This window comes from Berghia stephanieae, chromosome 15, assembly GCF_034508935.2.
Source record: "Berghia stephanieae isolate SIO BIC M18660-M18661 chromosome 15, UCSD_Bste_1.3, whole genome shotgun sequence".
Lineage (NCBI taxonomy): Eukaryota > Metazoa > Mollusca > Gastropoda > Nudibranchia > Aeolidiidae > Berghia > Berghia stephanieae.
Window position 1 is genome coordinate 8,633,542 of NC_088374.1, and position 18,111 is coordinate 8,651,652.

The 18,111-nt window shown below is 36.9% G+C and overlaps 2 protein-coding genes across 5 annotated transcripts in view; one reads left to right on the forward strand and one right to left on the reverse strand.

Annotated features, from left to right (window-relative positions):
* Window positions 1-85: 85 nt before the first annotated feature.
* Window positions 86-436, reverse strand: LOC144960766 (uncharacterized). Its single transcript, XM_078894060.1, has one exon. It carries the CDS (start codon window positions 434-436, stop codon window positions 86-88), a length of 351 nt encoding a protein of 116 aa, XP_078750186.1.
* Window positions 437-6,265: 5,829 nt separating this feature from the next.
* Window positions 6,266-18,111, forward strand: part of LOC144960299 (uncharacterized) — a 29,797-nt gene continuing 17,951 nt past the window's right edge. For all 4 annotated transcript variants that reach the window (XM_078893344.1, XM_078893345.1, XM_078893342.1 and 1 more), the window contains exons 1-5: window positions 6,266-6,532; window positions 9,032-9,227; window positions 9,587-9,690; window positions 10,723-10,851; window positions 12,048-12,122. In XM_078893344.1, coding sequence (XP_078749470.1) covers window positions 6,468-6,532; window positions 9,032-9,227; window positions 9,587-9,690; window positions 10,723-10,851; window positions 12,048-12,122 — 569 coding nt within the window. In that variant the 5' untranslated portion in view covers window positions 6,266-6,467. The remainder of the gene's footprint in view (window positions 6,533-9,031; window positions 9,228-9,586; window positions 9,691-10,722; window positions 10,852-12,047; window positions 12,123-18,111) is intronic.

Genomic DNA, 18,111 nt, shown 5'->3' on the forward strand with positions numbered 1-18,111 from the left:
TAAATCTGGGTTTCAGAAGTTTATATGAGTGACCCCTGGTAACTGATTTTTTATCTACTGTGAACAGCCTATCCTGAGTCGCGTACTAGCAATGTGTGAACTTATAGGTCTCAATCATATCACCTCTCAAACGTCGATAGACCATACTTGGCAGTCCTACTCTTTTCGGGCGCTGTTCATAACTCAAGTCCTTGAGTCCACCAACGACCTTTGTTGCTCGCCTAAGCACACTCTCTATAAGCTTCTTATCCTTTTCAAGATAAGGTGCCCATACACAGTTTCCGAACTCCAAATGTGGTCGGACCAAAGCTGCAAACATTAACTTCATAGTGTCACAGTCAAGATAGTCAAAAGATCTCCTTATCAGTCCAAGCAGTCTGTTAGCTTTGTTGACCAGCCTTTCCAAATGCTGTGAAAACTTGAGCTCTGGGCCCATATGAACTCCCAGATCTTTCTCCAATGTTGTCTCTTGAAAACCAATTATCTCCTCACTCCCAATGTTTTCTCATTTTGTAGGTTGCTTTCTGGTTTTTGTTGCACAAATGGAGCACTTTGCATTTGTCGGCATTAAACTTTAGCTGCCAAATATCAGCCCAATCGACCAAACTATCAAGATCACTCTGAAGTCTCTTTATATCAACCATACACTTTCGTACCATCTGCATACATAGAACACAAGCCTGATACAGTCTCTGGCAAATCATTGATGAATGCTACGAAAAGTGATGGCCCAAGCACACTGCCTTGTGGCACCCCACTCCTTACAGACGCCCAATCAGACAACTGTCCGTTAACACAAACTCGTTGACGCCTGCCCGTAAGAAAATTAACAATCCATGGAAGTACTTCACCTTGAACTCCAAGTGCCCTCCGTTTGACCTTTAGGCGCTCATGCAGGGCAGAGTCAAATGCCTTTGAAAAATCTAGGTAAATGGCGTCTACGGAAGACCCACTGTCTAATAGAGATGTCTAGTCTTCTAGGGTAGCTAACAAGTTTGTTCACATGAACGCCCAGACACAAAGCCATGTTGGCAATCTGATAACAGTTCATTTGAGGTCAGATGGTCAATCAGACTGTCTCTAACAATTCCTTCCATAACTTTGCATATCACACTTGTAAGGCTGACAGGCCGATAATTTCCTGGTGAACTCTTTTCTCCTGTCTTAAACAGGGATGTGACCTGCGCTTCTTTCCAGTCTGAAGGAAGAACACCTTCCCTCAATGATTTCTCAAACACGAGAGCCAGAGGGCCAGCAAGCCGAACAGCTAGTTCCTTTAGTACCCTAGGGTGGAAACCGTCCGGACCTGGCGACTTGTTTGGATTCAAGAAAAGAAGTCGCTTTCGAACATCTTCACTGTCTATAGCTATACTCCCCAGTTTAGTACTAGTGTCTTTCATCTCATATTCTGGTACATCACTAAGGTCCTCATTTGTGAAAACACTTCTAAAAAAGGAGTTTAGCACGTTTGCCTTTCCTTTATCAGATGACACTTTTCTTTCTCCATCCTTTAAGTCAGCCACTCCCTCTTGTGTTCTAGTTTTTGTCCTGGCGTAAGCAAAAAATGCCTTCTGAGCAATATTCTTTTCCAAGTTCCTAACTGCGGACCTACAAGCACTTTTAGCCTGGTTCCTAGCACTAGTGTATAGCAGATAGTCCTTGCCATCTCTTGACTGCATATACTTTTGATAAGCGTGTTTCTTTTTCTGAATTTTAGCAGTCACATCACTGTTCATCCACTGTGGTCTGGACCTAGTAACACCAATCTTCACCTGAGGCACGCAAACCTCAATAACAGACATAACCTCCTTCTTGACTGTATTCCAAGCAACTGTCACGTCCATGTCTCTGTGCAATCTCTTAACATTTCTGACAAAATTAGAGACATGTCATTGTCACCTTTTGTATAATTGAAACGATTCCCAAGCTACGCCTCCCTCTCTGTATAACATTTCAAGCCAAACAGTAAAGTATGATGATGGCTTTTGCCTAGTGGTGCACTATGTCTAACTGTCTCAATCATGTCTTGCTCACTGGTGAACACTAAGTCAAGAACATAATTTGGGGTCTGTTCATGATCTTTTGATCATAGCTATTTTGGGTGGGAGGCACTTCTACACTATGCATATAACTTGACATCACAGCATCTAAAATTTTCTTGAAAGCATTGACGCTCGGCGCTTGCTGTTGTTGGCAATGAGTTCCAACGTTCAATAACTCTGTGTAAAAAAGTTCTGTCGAAGGGTGGTTTCAACTCTGGGTTTCAGAAGTTTATATGAGTGGCCCCTGATGACTGATTTTGTGTCTCCTGTGAAGAGCCTATCCTGAGTTGCGTACAAGTACAAGCAATGTGTGAACTTATAGGTCTCAATCATATCACCTCTCAAACGTCGATACACCATACTTGGCAGTCCTACTCTTTTCAGACGCCGTTCATAACTCAAGTCCTTGAGTCCACCAGCGACCTATGTTGCTCGCCAAAGCACACTCTCTATCAGCTTTTTATCCTTTTCAAGATAAGGTGCCCATACACAGTTTCCGAACTCCAAATGCGATCGAACCAAAGCTGCAAACAGTAACTTCATTGTGTTACAGTCAAGATAATCAAAATATCTCCTTATCAGTCCAAGCAGTCTGTTAGTGCGGCTATGTGGTCGAGTGGTATGACACTCGCTTTCGGATCGGAAGGTTCTGGGTTCGAGCATCGCGCTCGGCGCATAGTTGAGTCCTTGGAAAAAGCTCTTTACTCACATTCTCTCACCGTACTCAGGTGTAAAATGAGTACCTGGCCGTTAACAGCGTTGTCTTTGTCCGAAAAATTGTAATATCGCCTAACAGGCGTCATGTCCCGTCCTACATGTTAATGTTGCTGTTGACCAGGGACCCCATGTAAAGCGCTTTGAGCACATTTAGTGGATATTGCGATATATAAAGCTCAATTAATATAGTATAGAGAGATAAAAAGATGGTTTCGTCAGGATGTTGACCATGAAGAGTCCACAAGAGGGGGTGTAATTATGACGAGTTATTGTCGTTTTAATGAAAGAGAAAAAGGTACTCAAAACATAATGGACGATTCTATAGATAGTATGCGCTTGGCTAAGAAGCTCATAACATTGCCATCCGGAAGTATAACGGACCAACACACAAAACTATGTGTATCCACGAACGTTTATAGTCAGGTTAATACAGTTCAGTGAGCATTGCTCATAAACGCGGATGGCAAAAAACAATGACGAAGACCTGAGTGACGTCATCTTCGAACTATCTATATTATATGCCTTCAATCGTGGGTCATAGACGCATAAGAATATTATATCCTTAATATGTCCAAATAGCAGTCTACCCAATGCATAACAACCAAGTATCACAATCACTCAGACATTGAGACGGGGTTTCTCGCAAAAGGGAGATAAGAACTAGATAGTTATTCATATTCATATTTAATACTCTTCAACAGTCGTAACGTCACTTCCTTCCTAATGACGCATGGTAACTTAGTAACACTGGCTCTAAACTATCGGAACTATGGCGGACGCCGTATTAAATATTTCTCCGGCGAGCATAAAAGTAAAAGCGTATCCAGAGGGAAAAAACCCCATAAATTTGATCATGTTTTGACTTTTACACATTCTGATCACAAGGCATATGAAAAGTTCTAGCCAGCATGAAGAATAAAAAGTAATGATTTTCTTTGTTTAGAACCAAGATGGCCGCCGTTGCCGGGCGGCGTGACATCGGACTGCTGAATCCAATTCAGACTCTCAGCGTCTGGGAGATGATTTACAAAAAAATAAAAATAAAAATAAATAAATAAGGAAAAGAATCACTTCTCACAGACACGTCAAGTGCTGGGCAAAGCCATTTAAATATCGCCCTCCCACTATGCTATGCTTCCAGGCAGGGGGAGCCAAATTATGGTCTCAATCCTGTTCCAAAACAAGAACATGGAAATAATAAAAATGATAAAAGAGTGATGGGGAAGACAGCAAGGTAGAGAACCAATCAACAACCAGCCCAAGAAAACCGTCTTTCCAGGGTTGCCAATTTGACAGATTTTCTACCAAATGTCCTTTTTTGGGGGGCAGAATTTGAAGTCGTCTGGCAGAGAAAAATCGGTTTCGCAGTTTGGCAGATATTTGGCAGATTTTATTTTCCAAGGCCTAGGGATGAATGTATAGGTCTACGCCACGTTTTCCATGGCAATTGTTATGTATTAGTGATTTTTTAAAACTTGGGAAATGGAAAAAAAATTATGACATCGGCCTTGCAAATTTTTTTGTTTAAAAACTGATGAGTTTTTTCAAAGGGGGTACTATAAATAGTACGGTTTGGCAGATTTTTGTGGTATTTGGCAGATTTTTAAAATCCAGTTGGCAATTAATCTGGCAACCCTGCATCTTTTCCCCCTACCTTAGCCTAAAGGCAATTCCACCCACAGAACTCTAGGAGGAGGACAATATCTCACAGCAATACGTATTGGAATTAATTCCCCCCCCCCCCCCCCCCTCCCTCCCTCCCCTATTGGTATTAGAAAACATTTCTGTCATATTTAATTTCTTGAATACAATTTCAAGTGACTGTTCATGAATTCGAGAACAGAATACAAGTGACATGAAATGAAACCAACAATACGTTGTATGTAATTTGATTTCATTTCATATTTGATTTATTAAACGATCTTATTTCAAAAGGCAAGACAAGACGTAGTGAAAAGTGCACGGTAATAATAATAACAATAACAACTATAATAATAATATTAATAATAACAATAACAACTATAATAATAATATTAATAATAACAATAATGATGATGATGATGATGATGATGATGATGATGATGATGATGATGATAATGATGATGATGATGATGATGATGATGATGATGATGATGATGATAATAATAATAATAATAATAATAATAATAATAATAATAATAATAATAATAATAATAATAGTAATAATAATAATGGTGATGATGATGATGTATGTATCATGATGATGATGATAAAGATGATGATGATGGTGATGATGATAATAATAATGATGATGATGATGATGATGATAATAATAATAATAATAATAATGATAATAATAATAATAATAATAATAATAATAATAATAATAATAATAATGATGATGATGATGATAATAATAATAATAATAATAATAGTAATAATAATAATGGTGATGATGATGATGATGTATGTATCATGATGATGATGATGATGATGATGATGATGATGATGGTGATGATGATAATAATAATGATGATGATGATGATGATGATAATAATAATAATAATAATAATAATAATAATAATAATAATGATGATGATGATGATGATGATGATGTATGATGATGATGATGATGGTGATGATGATGATGATGATGATGATGATGATGATGATAATAATAATAATAATAATAATTATTATTATTATTATTATTATTATGCATAATGCTATTCTCTAAATTAGTACAATAGTATTGTCCAAAAAAGAAAGAGAACTCTCAATGGCTAACGCTAAGAAGAAATATGTTTTGAGATTTTATGTAATTATAAATAAAGGATCATATATGTATATTATAATTATATTTAAAACAGAATTAAAAGGGTTTTTGTCATCATTGCCCTTCTGGTCATAATTGTCTTGGTGTTGTTGAGGTTCTTATCTTTGTCCTGGGTTAGTTGAGGTACGCGCTAGCTACTATCTGTCTTTAACGACGAGGCAATGTCGGGTACCATATGAGTAACTTGTTTTGTACCCCCCCCCCCCCCCCCCCCCCCGGCCTCCTCCCCCTTTCCGTTGAAAAAGAAATTGAGTAAAAATTCGTATAATGATTATGATTACCCAAGGAATTTGACAGCTTTATTGAAGCATAAATATACGCAACAGTTCTATTTTATTGTGGCTTTTGATATTGTTTGTTGTTTTTCTTGTGTAGTTATGTTGACATAGAGACCGAATGAATGGTAATGCTTACATTCCCAGCCCATGTTAAAATGGCGCTGAATGCTTTCATTGGTGGCAAGGAATTTACCCGTTTAATTCTGTGATTGGTGGACACTTTTTAGGCTCCGTACGTATTCTCATTCGTTTAATTCTATGTGATTACCCCATAGTAAATTCCTTGGATTACCCGTAACTCTAAATTCAATAATACAATTAAACGAATACTAAATTATACAATGCGGAAGTTAAAGGAATACTGCTAACACTACCAAACGCAAACGCCGAACTGATGAGGTTCATTTCATCAACGCAAAACAAACATTGTTCGTTCTCTCTCTCAGTCAGAAAGACCACAAACTGGTTTTTCGGGTGTTCTGGTCTACTGAATACTGACCAGTGGATAGCCTTACGTAGGCTAGTTAAAGGAGATATTACACACATTGAGAATTACTTGCCTGTAGTTATTACCCGGTGCTGTGTGCAAACATGATCCGTTGTTGATTGGATCGAATGTTATTTCCTTCAATTCAACTTCAACTTCATCATCATTCAGCTTCACCAACTTCAATTTCAATGTTAGTGTTCTAATTGTACTCATTTTTATTCGTTCTACCTTTGATTGCGACTGGGGATTGAGTTGTGGGAAAGTATTTATTGTTGTGTTTCAACAATGAGTTCCAGTTTGTTATTGTTTGGCTATTCGAAGTGCTTACCTGAAAATTAGTCCCCTTTGTCCCCTCACTGAACACAACACTGTATTTTCTGTTGAAAATGGCGTGTTGTCGAATGGCTTGAAGTTGAATGAGAGTGTGTTAGTTTGAGAAGGAAAGAAGAGGAGGGATGATTGAAACATTTTGTGTGACTTAGAGTTGAAATTTTTAACGTTTCAACTTTTCTTTCAACTTCAAGTTCAAGTCTTGACAAAATCGTGTTTTCTTTTGTTTTTGTTACCCCAATCCAATCCATGAAAATTTCCCAGTCCACACCTCTCCAATTTGATCCTTCGGTCACATCTTGAAATCTATCAGCTTATCTGTCAGATTACTTGAATGAGAATAGTTTTGTTCCCATTTATTGTATTATTTACACTTAGTTAAATATATTTTATAAAGTTCCATCCAGCAATATCTCTCTCTCTCTCTCTCTCTCTCTCTCTCTCTCTCTCTCACCATTGCTCGACTCATATCTCAGTGCTCCTGCTAATAATAGAAGTTTCCATCAATAAACTACCTCTACCACTACAGCCACCATCACATCATCATTACTCAACTACTACTACCACAGCAGCCTCCACATCATTATCAAAACTATAGCAACCACAACCACCTTTACATCATCATCCTCCTCCTTGTCATCACCCCTACCACCACCGACACCACAACCATCACATCATCATCATTACTACCACTACCACAGCTACCACATCATTATCAAAAGTACAGCAACCGCCACCACCAGTACATCATCATCATTATCCTTATAGTCATCATCCCTACCACTACTACATCATCAACACCACCAATACAATCACAACCACCACATTAACACCACCATCACTACACAACAACAAACACATTGTCATCGTCAATGCATAATAATATTAATAGCTTAGTACTAATTAAAACAAAACAAAAAAATAATAATAAAAAATAAATTCGCAAAAAAAAATAATAGTAATAATACTAATGTAGTTTATTTGTATTTTGTGCCCAATCCTCTATACAATAAAGCTCTAGCCTTGAAGGCTACTACTGCAAATAACTGAAATGAATCAAACACTTAACATGTAGGATGAGACATAAGCCTGATAGGTGATATTACAATTTTTTCGGACAGTTACAAAGCTGTTTACGCCCAGGTACTCATTTTACACCTGAGTATGTGAGTAAAGAGCCTTTTCCAAGGACTGAACTATGCACCGAGCGAGGCTCGAACCCAGGACCTTCCGACCCAAAAGCGAGTGTCATATCACAAGACCACATAGCTGCACACCAAATACCTCTATGATATGAAGAATACAAAGTGATTTATTAATAATATCACCAATGAATCATTAAAACAATGAGTAAGAAAACATTACTTAGATAATACAACTCTCTGTCAATCAGAGTTATAAAATTATAAAGAGAACATCAATTCTTTCTGGGTGGGGTTCCTGACCTCCCATAGTGGGCAGGGGGACACTTTCTGTTTCTTCTATCCCCTTATATCTGTTTTCCAATTTGATTTCTGTCTTTGCCTTGGCCCTGGCTGTAGTCCTTGGCTGGGAGGGAGACAGTCAAATGCATAGTCATTATTTTGGGAGATGATATTTTTTTCCTTGTAAAAATCATCTCTGTTATGTATTGTTATATTTGTTACTTTGAATGTATAGGGTAAGAGTTTGAGTGTATTCCTTTTAGTAGGGGCCTGTTCTTGTGTCTGGGTGAGACTTTTAGGTGATCTGAAACTAAGTACTTCCATAATGTGCTCTTGGAATCTACACCTGTTTCCTATTTGAACCAATTCCCCTTTGTCTTACCTTTTCTTGGGTGCTTTCATTGTAATTCTAGAACTTTTTACTATCCCAGTTTCTTCCTTTTTCATCATCATCATTCCTTTTTCACCCTGGGTCAGGGTATAGGCCACATACAAACAGTTTCCATCCTTCTCTATCCCGAGCTAACTTTTTTATCTCGTTCCATGTCTTATCACTTCTCTGTATATCAGCTTCTTTAATTCTTCATGTTCCTCATGGCCTTCACCTTGATCTTCTGCGAAGCTGCTTGTTTGGCGAAGACGTCATTGGGTCAGCAAAGTCCTTTGGGCTTTGTCTGTTGTCCTTCATAAATTCTTTCATTGCAGAAACTCTTCAGTCGTCCATGCTAAAAAAAGGATTTGGTTTGTCTGTCTGCGTTTCTGTAACGGTTTGAGTTTTACGGAAAGGGGTGTTAACCCTTCGTCTTCCTTTTTACTGGCGCTGATATGACCTTAATGTGTTGCAAGCGCTGTAAGACCCTTAAAAACAAACAAAATACACTCTTTGTTTTGAATAAAGGAAATTTTATAAAGATTTAGTTTTCATTCCATGCCAGATCATCGACAACAGCCGCAATGACAAGAAGTTTCAGAAAGAGGCTGACGGCAGTCACTCTCCTCCTCCTCCTCATTTGTGGATCCGTTCTGTTCCTCCTTCATGACCATTTGTCCAGTAAGGGAAGTAATCCTTATATTGACATGGAGGAACTAGCACAACTCTACAATCACGCTACAAGAAAACCTGCACCAAAGGTTTGTACCTTCGTTTTTTTTTTTTTGTGTGCATGAATATTAAAAAAATTATTATTATTATTATTATTATTATTATTATTATTATTATTATATTATTATTATTATTATTATTATTATTATTATCATTATTATTATTATTATTATTATTATTATTATTTATCATTCTTCTTCTTCTTCTTCTTCTTCTTCTTCTTCTTCTTCTTCTTCTTCTTCTTCTTCTTCTTCTTCTTCTTCTTCTTCTTCTTCTTCTTCTTCTTCTTCTTCTTCTTCTTCTTCTTCTTCTTCTTCTTCTTCTTCTTCTTCTTATCTCATTGGTAGAAATTTATTAATATACATATATATATTCTTCCACATCCCAGACCACTACACTTGCCCCACGACCTCAGATCCACGTGAAGAATATCCCACCCCCCTCCGTTCACATCAACATGACCATGAGACAAGTGGAGTATTACTTTTTCTTGTGAGTTGCTTGCTTTATGCTCAAATTCAAATGTCTATTTTAATGTAAATGTTGCTGCTCGAAGAAATAAATAATAATGTGAAATTGAATGTAAGCTTCAATTTAATTACAAAAACAGATCAAATGAACGTTTCGGGTTTCTCCTTTATCAACAAAACAGGATGAATGAAACACCACAGATGAATGATCTCATTCATTGTTCTTTGAACAGAGTTTGGAGAACTAAAGCTATCTCTCTTCGACTAAAGCTAAGACTTTTCAACTCAAACGTGAAGTCTGTCCTACTGTATGGATGTGAAACTTGGAACGCATCACAGGCATGTATAAGGAGAGTACAGATTTTTGTAAACAGGTGCATGCGTAAGCTACTCAGAATAAAATGGATGGATAGAATAAAAAATGAAGAAGTATGGAAAAGAACACAGCAGATACCAGTGGGAGAGGAAATAGGAAGAATACGATGGAGGTGGATTGGACACACGCTTAGAAAGAATGACTCCACTATAACAAAGAAAGTATTGGACTGGAACCCTCAGGGAAGAAGATCAAGGGGAAGGCCACAAGGAACATGGAGAATAATTAAAGAAGCTGATATACAGAGAAGTGGTAAGACCTGGAATGAGATAAAAGAGTTAGCTCGGGATAGAGAAGGATGGAAACTGTTTGTCTGTGGCCTATACCCTGACCCAGGGTGAAAAAGGCAATGAGCTCAAGATGCCTTCCCAGAAGTGGTATGAGGGAGTGTAAGTCTTTACCTGCCTTTAAAAAGAATCTCAAGACACATCTTTACTGTATTTGTTTTTATTGACCCTATGAATTGTTTTTTTTTTGTTTTTTTTTTCCACTCAAAATTGATGATTTATATTGTAAAGTGCCCAGAGCTTGTGTTTTACACGAGAATGAGCGCTGTATAAATGTGTATTATTATTATTATTATTATTATTATTATTATTATTATTATTATTATTATTATTATTATTATTATTATTATTATTATTATTATTATTATTATTTTACCGAATCCTGTTTCAGATTCCTGGAAGACAAATCCATCCGATGTGAAAATGACATCAGACTGGGCAACATGCATGATGGTGGTTGGAACGTTTGCCTGTCGCCCCCATTCGCCTTGAAGGCACCCTGTATTGTTTTCTCATTTGGGTTTGTACTTTACCTGCTCTTTCTCTCTCTCTCTCTCTCTCTCTCTCTCTCTCTCTCTCTCTCTCTCTCTCTCTCTCTCTCTTTATTTCTCCCTCTCTCTTTGTCCATCTCTCTCTCTCTGTGTCCATCTCTCTCTCTCTCTGTGTCCATCTCTCTCTCTCTCTCTCTCTCTCTCTCTCTCTCTCTCTCTCTCTCTCTCTGTCTTTGTCCATCTCTCTCTCTGTTTGTCTGTCCGTCTCTCTCTGCCTTCTCTCTCTCTTTCATTCATCTTCTCTTTTTGTTTCTCTCTCTCTCTCTGTGCATCTCTCTCTCTCTCTCTCTCTCTCTCTCTCTCTCTCTCTCTCTCTCTCTCTCTCGCTCTATCTCTTTCTCTCTCTCTCTCTCTCTCTCTCTCTCTCTCTCTCTCTCTCTCTCTCTCTCTCTCTCTCTCTCCCTCACAGTTTTCTTTTTAGTTAAAGGCTTTTTAATACATACTTTTTATATTAAAAAAAAAATTGTGTCAGATATTGTCATCAAAATTTGAAATTAAATTTTGAAGTAAAGTCAAACATTGCTCCACTCACTTTTCTGGATTAAAAATTCACCCCCAATACCAGAGCATACTCAATGTCTCAATCATTTCTATGTTACATGTTTGTATTAAGAATTTTGGCTATTAAGCTTAAATGTTGGCCAACTAACTTCATGGCATTTGTGTGTGTTGGACCCGTGACCTCAAGAAGTCGGGGAGAGAAAGCTCTAATAAAGACTAGGGTTAAAAGTGATCTTTTTTGGGGGATCGTGGATAACTCATACGGTAGAGTCACAATCTCCCCCGGCCAGGCTGAGTTGTCATACCAGTCAGTAAGGTCACGGGTTCGAGCCCCCATCACAGCCACAAAATTTTTATTCTCTATAGGGAATGAGATTAGCAGAAGAGTAGAGTCCCTTGATTGGACGTCACCCATAGTCTGTGACATCACCGGTGGAAAAGTTATTAGAGAGAGAACGTCATGTTGGTTGTGCGCATGCGTCTCTCGTCCTCGCTTCTGATGAAAGCGGCTTGAGACACTTCAAAACTAAATTGACGTTCTCTCTGTAAGGTGACGTCCAATCAAGGGACGCTACTCTTCCGCTAATCTCATTCCCTATTGTCTTCTGGCACTTTCCTACTCACTTCATTTCTTGTTGTTATCATTTTTTTTTTAACTTGACAGAGTTGGATATGACTGGCAATTTGATGATTCCGTGTCCAAGATGTATGGATGTCGCGTCTTAGCTTTTGACCCAAGGTACAGACTTTTCTTTATACTAACAATTAATTATTTTGAAAATATTTCTTATTTTTTTTAATTTAAAAAAAAAAAAGAAGTTTCATTCACTGTTAATCTTTTGTTTTGATACATGATCTGGGCCAGAACTGTGTTATGTTGTTTTCATACCTGCCAACCCTTCCACTTTTGGCGTAATCGAATCATTTCTATTATCACTCTTCCTTTTTCTACTATTCCGCCATTGACTCTAAAATTCCGATTTAAAAAAAAATGATGATAATGGTAAGAATAAAAACAGAGGAAAGAGGGGGGGGGGAGTGTGATAGAGGTGAAATTCCTATGTTTTTGTATATTCCTTTCTGTAGTATATTTACCACCCAAGTGTTCAGGCAGTTTTATACCATTCTCTCAGGGTAAGTCCAAGGGAGTCTGTTTACCTCTAGTGAAAATTAATATTTAAAAATTAACTCACTCAATCAAGATTTTTGCTACTTTTCAAAATTGGAAAAAATGTATTAAAATGAGCATTTACTCGTACATAGAGAGTTTTAATCAACTACCTTTAACATGTAAAAATTAAAAACATTAGCTTTGATACCACGCCTATAATTTGTCTCAGAAAAATGTAATAAATAAGCAAGGGGTAAAAGTAACCCGGGTAAACTACGGATATTGTCGGTGTTAGGGTTGAGGGAGTTAAGCCACCTAAAGCTGCCAATGGTAAAGTATTTAACTAAATACTAACTTGAGCTTTTTTTTATATATATAGCTCAACATCCACTAAATGTGCTCAAAGCGCTATACAAGGGGTCCCTGACCAACAGCAACATGTAACATTTAGAATGGGACATGACGCCTGTTAGGCGATATTGCAATTTTTTTGGACAAAGACAACGCTGTTAACGACCAGGTACTCGTTTTACACCTGAGTACAGTGAGAGAATGTAAGTAAAGAGCCTTCTCCAAGGACTCAACTATGCTCTGAGCGAGGCTCGAGCCCAGGACCTTCTGATCCGAAAGCGAGTGTCATACCACTAGACCACATAGCCACACAAACCAGAAGGAACGACTTATTAAAGTTCATATAGTTATGGAGCTTGGAAAGTTTCCAGCCCAAATATTTGGTCAATCAAAGACAAAAAAAAAATTAACAACAAATACCCCCCCCCCCTCTTCCCCAAATACGAAAAAAAAACCCCTCAAAACAAACAGAACAATAATCAACATTAATAAGACGACCAAGAAGTTTACTTCATGCAGACATGAATCTAGTAAAATGCTTATTGCTAATGTGTGGCTATTGTGGTCTGGTGGTATGACACTCGCTTTCAGATTAGAAGGTCCTGGGTTCGAGCCTAGCTCGGTGCATAGTTGAGTCCTTGGAAAAGACTCTTTACGTACTCACATTTTCTCACCATACTCAGATATAAAATGAGTACCTGGCCGTTAACAGTGTTGTCTATGTCCGAAAAAAAAAATTTGTAATATCACTTAACATGTGTCATGTCTCGTTCTACATGTTAAGTGTTGCTGTTGGTCAGGGACCCCCTGTAAAGGGCTTTGAGCATGTTTAGTGGATATTGCGCTATATAAACGCTCAATATTTTTTTTTTTAATGCAGGCAATATTTTAATTACAGCTTCTCTTAGAACTATAGAGTCAAGATGGTGGAGTGTATAAGCCATTGCACAGTAACATGGGTGATCCTTGTTTAAGCCCCATCTCAGACACTTTCAACTCTCTCCTTACCAGCCATTTTCAGGATTTTCCCCCAAACTTCACACCCAACTAACACAAAAATAGATTTTTTATCACTCAAACAAAAGAGCAGTAAGTTCTTGCGATATATGATTTCTTTAGCCAAACATGCTCTACAACACACTGTTCATTTTCTTTAAATTTTATGATGTACAAAAGACATTTGAATAAGAAAATGGTTGGTTGTATCGTAACGAATGTGACGATTTTCCTATAGGTGGTAAAAGGAGAGGGTTAATTGTCATTTGGCAATGTAATGAATGAATTAAGCCTCAATCTCCCTCTGGAGATGCATTGGTGACACTTATGGAAACCAGTTTTTGCACTTCTGATGGAATTTCATTTTTCAGTTTTTGATTTGGTGTTCATTTTATGTTTTTGATATTGATATTCAACATTTCTATTTTCATGAGAATAAAACAAAAAAAAACCAAAACAAAACAAAAGAGATCATTTAACACTGATTCTCCAGGAACTGCGCTGACTTTAGTATAGAATTTAAGATATTGTGCTATGTTTTTAGATATCTGGATGGATTGGCACCTGAATATTTGCAGGGACATTAAAAAATATTAACCCACTCGAAATTAAAGATCATTTCAGTCCCCAACTTCTAAAGGCTACCACCTCAAAATCCACTTTTGGTAAAAAAAAAAAAGCATTTTCATCCATTTGCTCCATGCCTATGGAACGCACTCAGTCCTCGGACAAAGTCCTGTGAAAATTTTTCATTTTTATGGAAATGTCTGAAGACTGATTTTTTGCGTTAGGCTTATTTTTAAAAATGAAATAGATGTTGCTTAGATTTTGTTTCTGTATTCATACTTATTATGTAGTTTTGTGATTTTAAAAAATATGTTTTTTTATTATGTAAAGCACCGCAGAGCACGATTAACATAAATGTTTAGGCGCCATACAAATTCATTATGTATTAATCATTATTTATTTATTATGTTGCACTGGACTAAACTTTTTTTCTTCAGGTTTTGATGTTTAAAAGACATGAACTACATAAATGAAAAAAAATTGTCCTTATATATTTTGTCCTTCTTGGAATGCAGATTGCATTGTTTTTTGTTCTTTAATCAGTGCTGGCAGTTTCCACGGATCGGATGAAATCCGTGATTTGAGAGAGAGAGAGAGAGAGAGAGAGAGAGAGAGAGAGAGAGAGAGAGAGAGAGAGAGGGAGGGAGGGAGGGAGGGAGGGAGGGAGGGAGAGAGAGAGAGAGAGAGAGGAATTTCTTCCCTTTCTCACTCTATCACAACTTTTGTGATATGCCACTTATCCACTAATTCTGTGATATTATCATTCACTTATCATTCTAGCAAAACTTTCAAACAGCTTTCGGTGAAGACATTCAAACTGTGGGACTATCAATGATAGCTTATCTTCTCTATAGGGTTCAACAGTCATGAGGTCACTTCCCTCGTATTGACGCATAGTAATTTAGTAACTGGTTCTAAACTATCGGAACAATTGCGGATGCCCTTATGAAATACTTCTTTGACGAGCATAAAAGTGTATCCAGGGGAGAAAAACAATATAAGTCACATCAGGTTTTGACTTTTATACATTCTGATCACACGACTTGTGAAAAAGTTCTAGCCAGCATGAAGATTATAAAGTACCGATTTTCTTTGTTTAGAACCAAGCTGCTGGTTGCTGGGCGGACGTGACATCAGACTATTGAATCCTCTTGTTGTAAAAATTGGGGTAGGCCCTGTTAAAATGAGGTGCTTAGAGGCAAACATTATAACTTATCTCCCTTTTTTTTTTCTCTTTTCATTACCATCAAAACATGATCTTATTTTTTGACCTTTTCAGTTCATTAAAACTTATTTATTTAGTTCAATTTTCAGACCTGCCTACTTGAAGTTGGAAAAATTTAGTAATTTTCATGGATATCGAATTACAGATCTTTGAATAGTTCCAAGGCGGATCAGAAGGCCCTGGATTCGAGCCTCACTTGGTGCATAATTGAGTCCTTAGAAAAGGCTCTTTACTCACATACTTTCACCATGCTCAGGTGTAAAGTGAGTACCTGGCCGTTAACAGCTTTGTCTCTGTCTGAAATAAAATTGTAATATCGCCTAACAGGACCAGTCTCGCCCTACAAGTTCAGTGTTGCTGTTGGCCAGGGACCCCTTTGTAAAGCGCTTTGAGCATGTTTAGTGGATGTTGCACTATATAAAATCTCATTTATTTTTTTTAAAGGATGGATCCCAAAATTTGTAGTGTTTGTAGTGGTGGACAGCTCTGCTTTTCCCCTAATACTCTCCTTAGTATATTCAGTTTTTAAATAAATGATTATGCATGTGAGCATGTTTGTAATTTATGCCCTTATATGTATTTATCCATTTCAGTTGTATCAAAGAGCGTGTAGGTAACGATTGTTATGTTACCAAGAGCTCTCACTTCCCGCTTTTGGTGAAGCCACTCATCTTCCGCCTTCTACTCGTATTTTCTTCATTGTATCAGTAAGCCTAGCGCGCTTGATACAAGCGGAGCACACCCACCTCGCTGTCTCGCCTGGCACGCGACAATAGCATTGCGGTTAAGAGAAGTGAGAGCTCTTGGTAACTACGTTACCCTACACACTCTTTGGTTGTATTAATTATTAGCTACTCCAAACCAATTTTTTCAAATATTCAAACAGCCAACACGTTACCTGTTATGGAAAAGCAGATATGCTCAGCGCATAGTTGAGTCCTTGAAAAAGGCTCTTTACTCACATTCTCTCACCGTAGTCAGGGTAAAATGAGTGCCAGGCCCCAAACAGCAATGTTTCTGTCCGAAAAAAATTTTAATATCGCCTAACAGGCGTCATGTCTTGTCCTAAATGTTAAATGTTGCTGTTGGACAGGGACTCCTTGTAAAGTGCTTTGAGCATGTTTAGTGGATATTGCACTATATAAAAGTTCAAGTTTTTAAAAAAATCTCAATACATTTCTAAGACTTTTGATACCAGAATCAACACGATAGGGCAATTAGTTCAAAGCCTTTGAACTTAGGACGTTTTTTATGGCATTTCAAATGGGAAAAAAAAATAAAAACATTTTCAAATCCTGATGACAGCATAGACTATAATCCCAAACAACTCAAATTTCTTGAACTTACACAACACAATACTGACAAATCACCCAATTTTGTTCAAGACTGTGACTGTGTTAAATAGTTAGAAATTATTGCATTAAAAATGCTGAAAAATCAAATTTGTGCAATATTCGATTATGACCTAAAACTTGCAAAAATAACCAATTTTCAAAAATTCATTTAAAATTCAGTGAAAGCCTCACATACATACTTAACTAAGACATCAAATAAAAGCCAAGAATTTGTATTCTTGAATAAAATCAATTCAATTCACCAATATTTGCATCTTCACTAAAATATCACTGATTCAAATATGGTACTGGAAAGAAGTGAAGAAAAAGAAAAACAAGGAATTTTTAAAATTCACAGAAAATTAAATAATGCAGTCACAGACATCATCATAAAACAGTAAAATTGAAGCTTGTTATCAGAACTAATGAAAAATGAATCTTTAAATAAAAAATAAATAACATCGTAACATTTTTGTTAGGTTGAACAAGAATTGTTAGAATTTTTATGAAATAAGGTGTCCTTCAACTTTCAATGATAGTGTTTGTATGAAGGATTTGGGATTTGGAGCGTTTTGTTAGTCAACAAGTTGAATTTGAATTACATCAAACAACGGATAGATCTGACTAAAATTTTAACACAAAATAAAAGAGGACGGGCTTTCATTTGATTCAATTTTAAAAGCTAAAAAAAAAAAGAATAAAAAGATGTCTTTATCTTGGATTTTTTTTTATATTTAAAATGATTTTTAAAAACTTACTCTCGCAAACACAATTTAAAGTTTGATCTATACCAAAAAAGAAAGATCTTTCGTTCGCCGTTATTTTGGTACCACTCATCAATAAATCCAATCCATGGAGTAGTTCAACCTCTGTTGCGAGTACAAAGGAGAAAAATTTGGCTTTCAAAACACTGAAATTTACAATGAAAGGTGTCTAAAACAAATCATTTTAACCTATTTTTCCAGCAACACTGATAACAATTTTTTTGATATAATTAGAGAGAGAGAGAGAGAGAGAGAGGAGAGAGAGAGAGAGAGAGAGAGAGAGAGAGAGAGAGAGAGAGAGAGAGAGAGAGAGAGAGCTTTTAAACTATTTTAGAAATATGCTCCTAGCTCAATTATGAAACAAATGTCGGCAAGTTTAA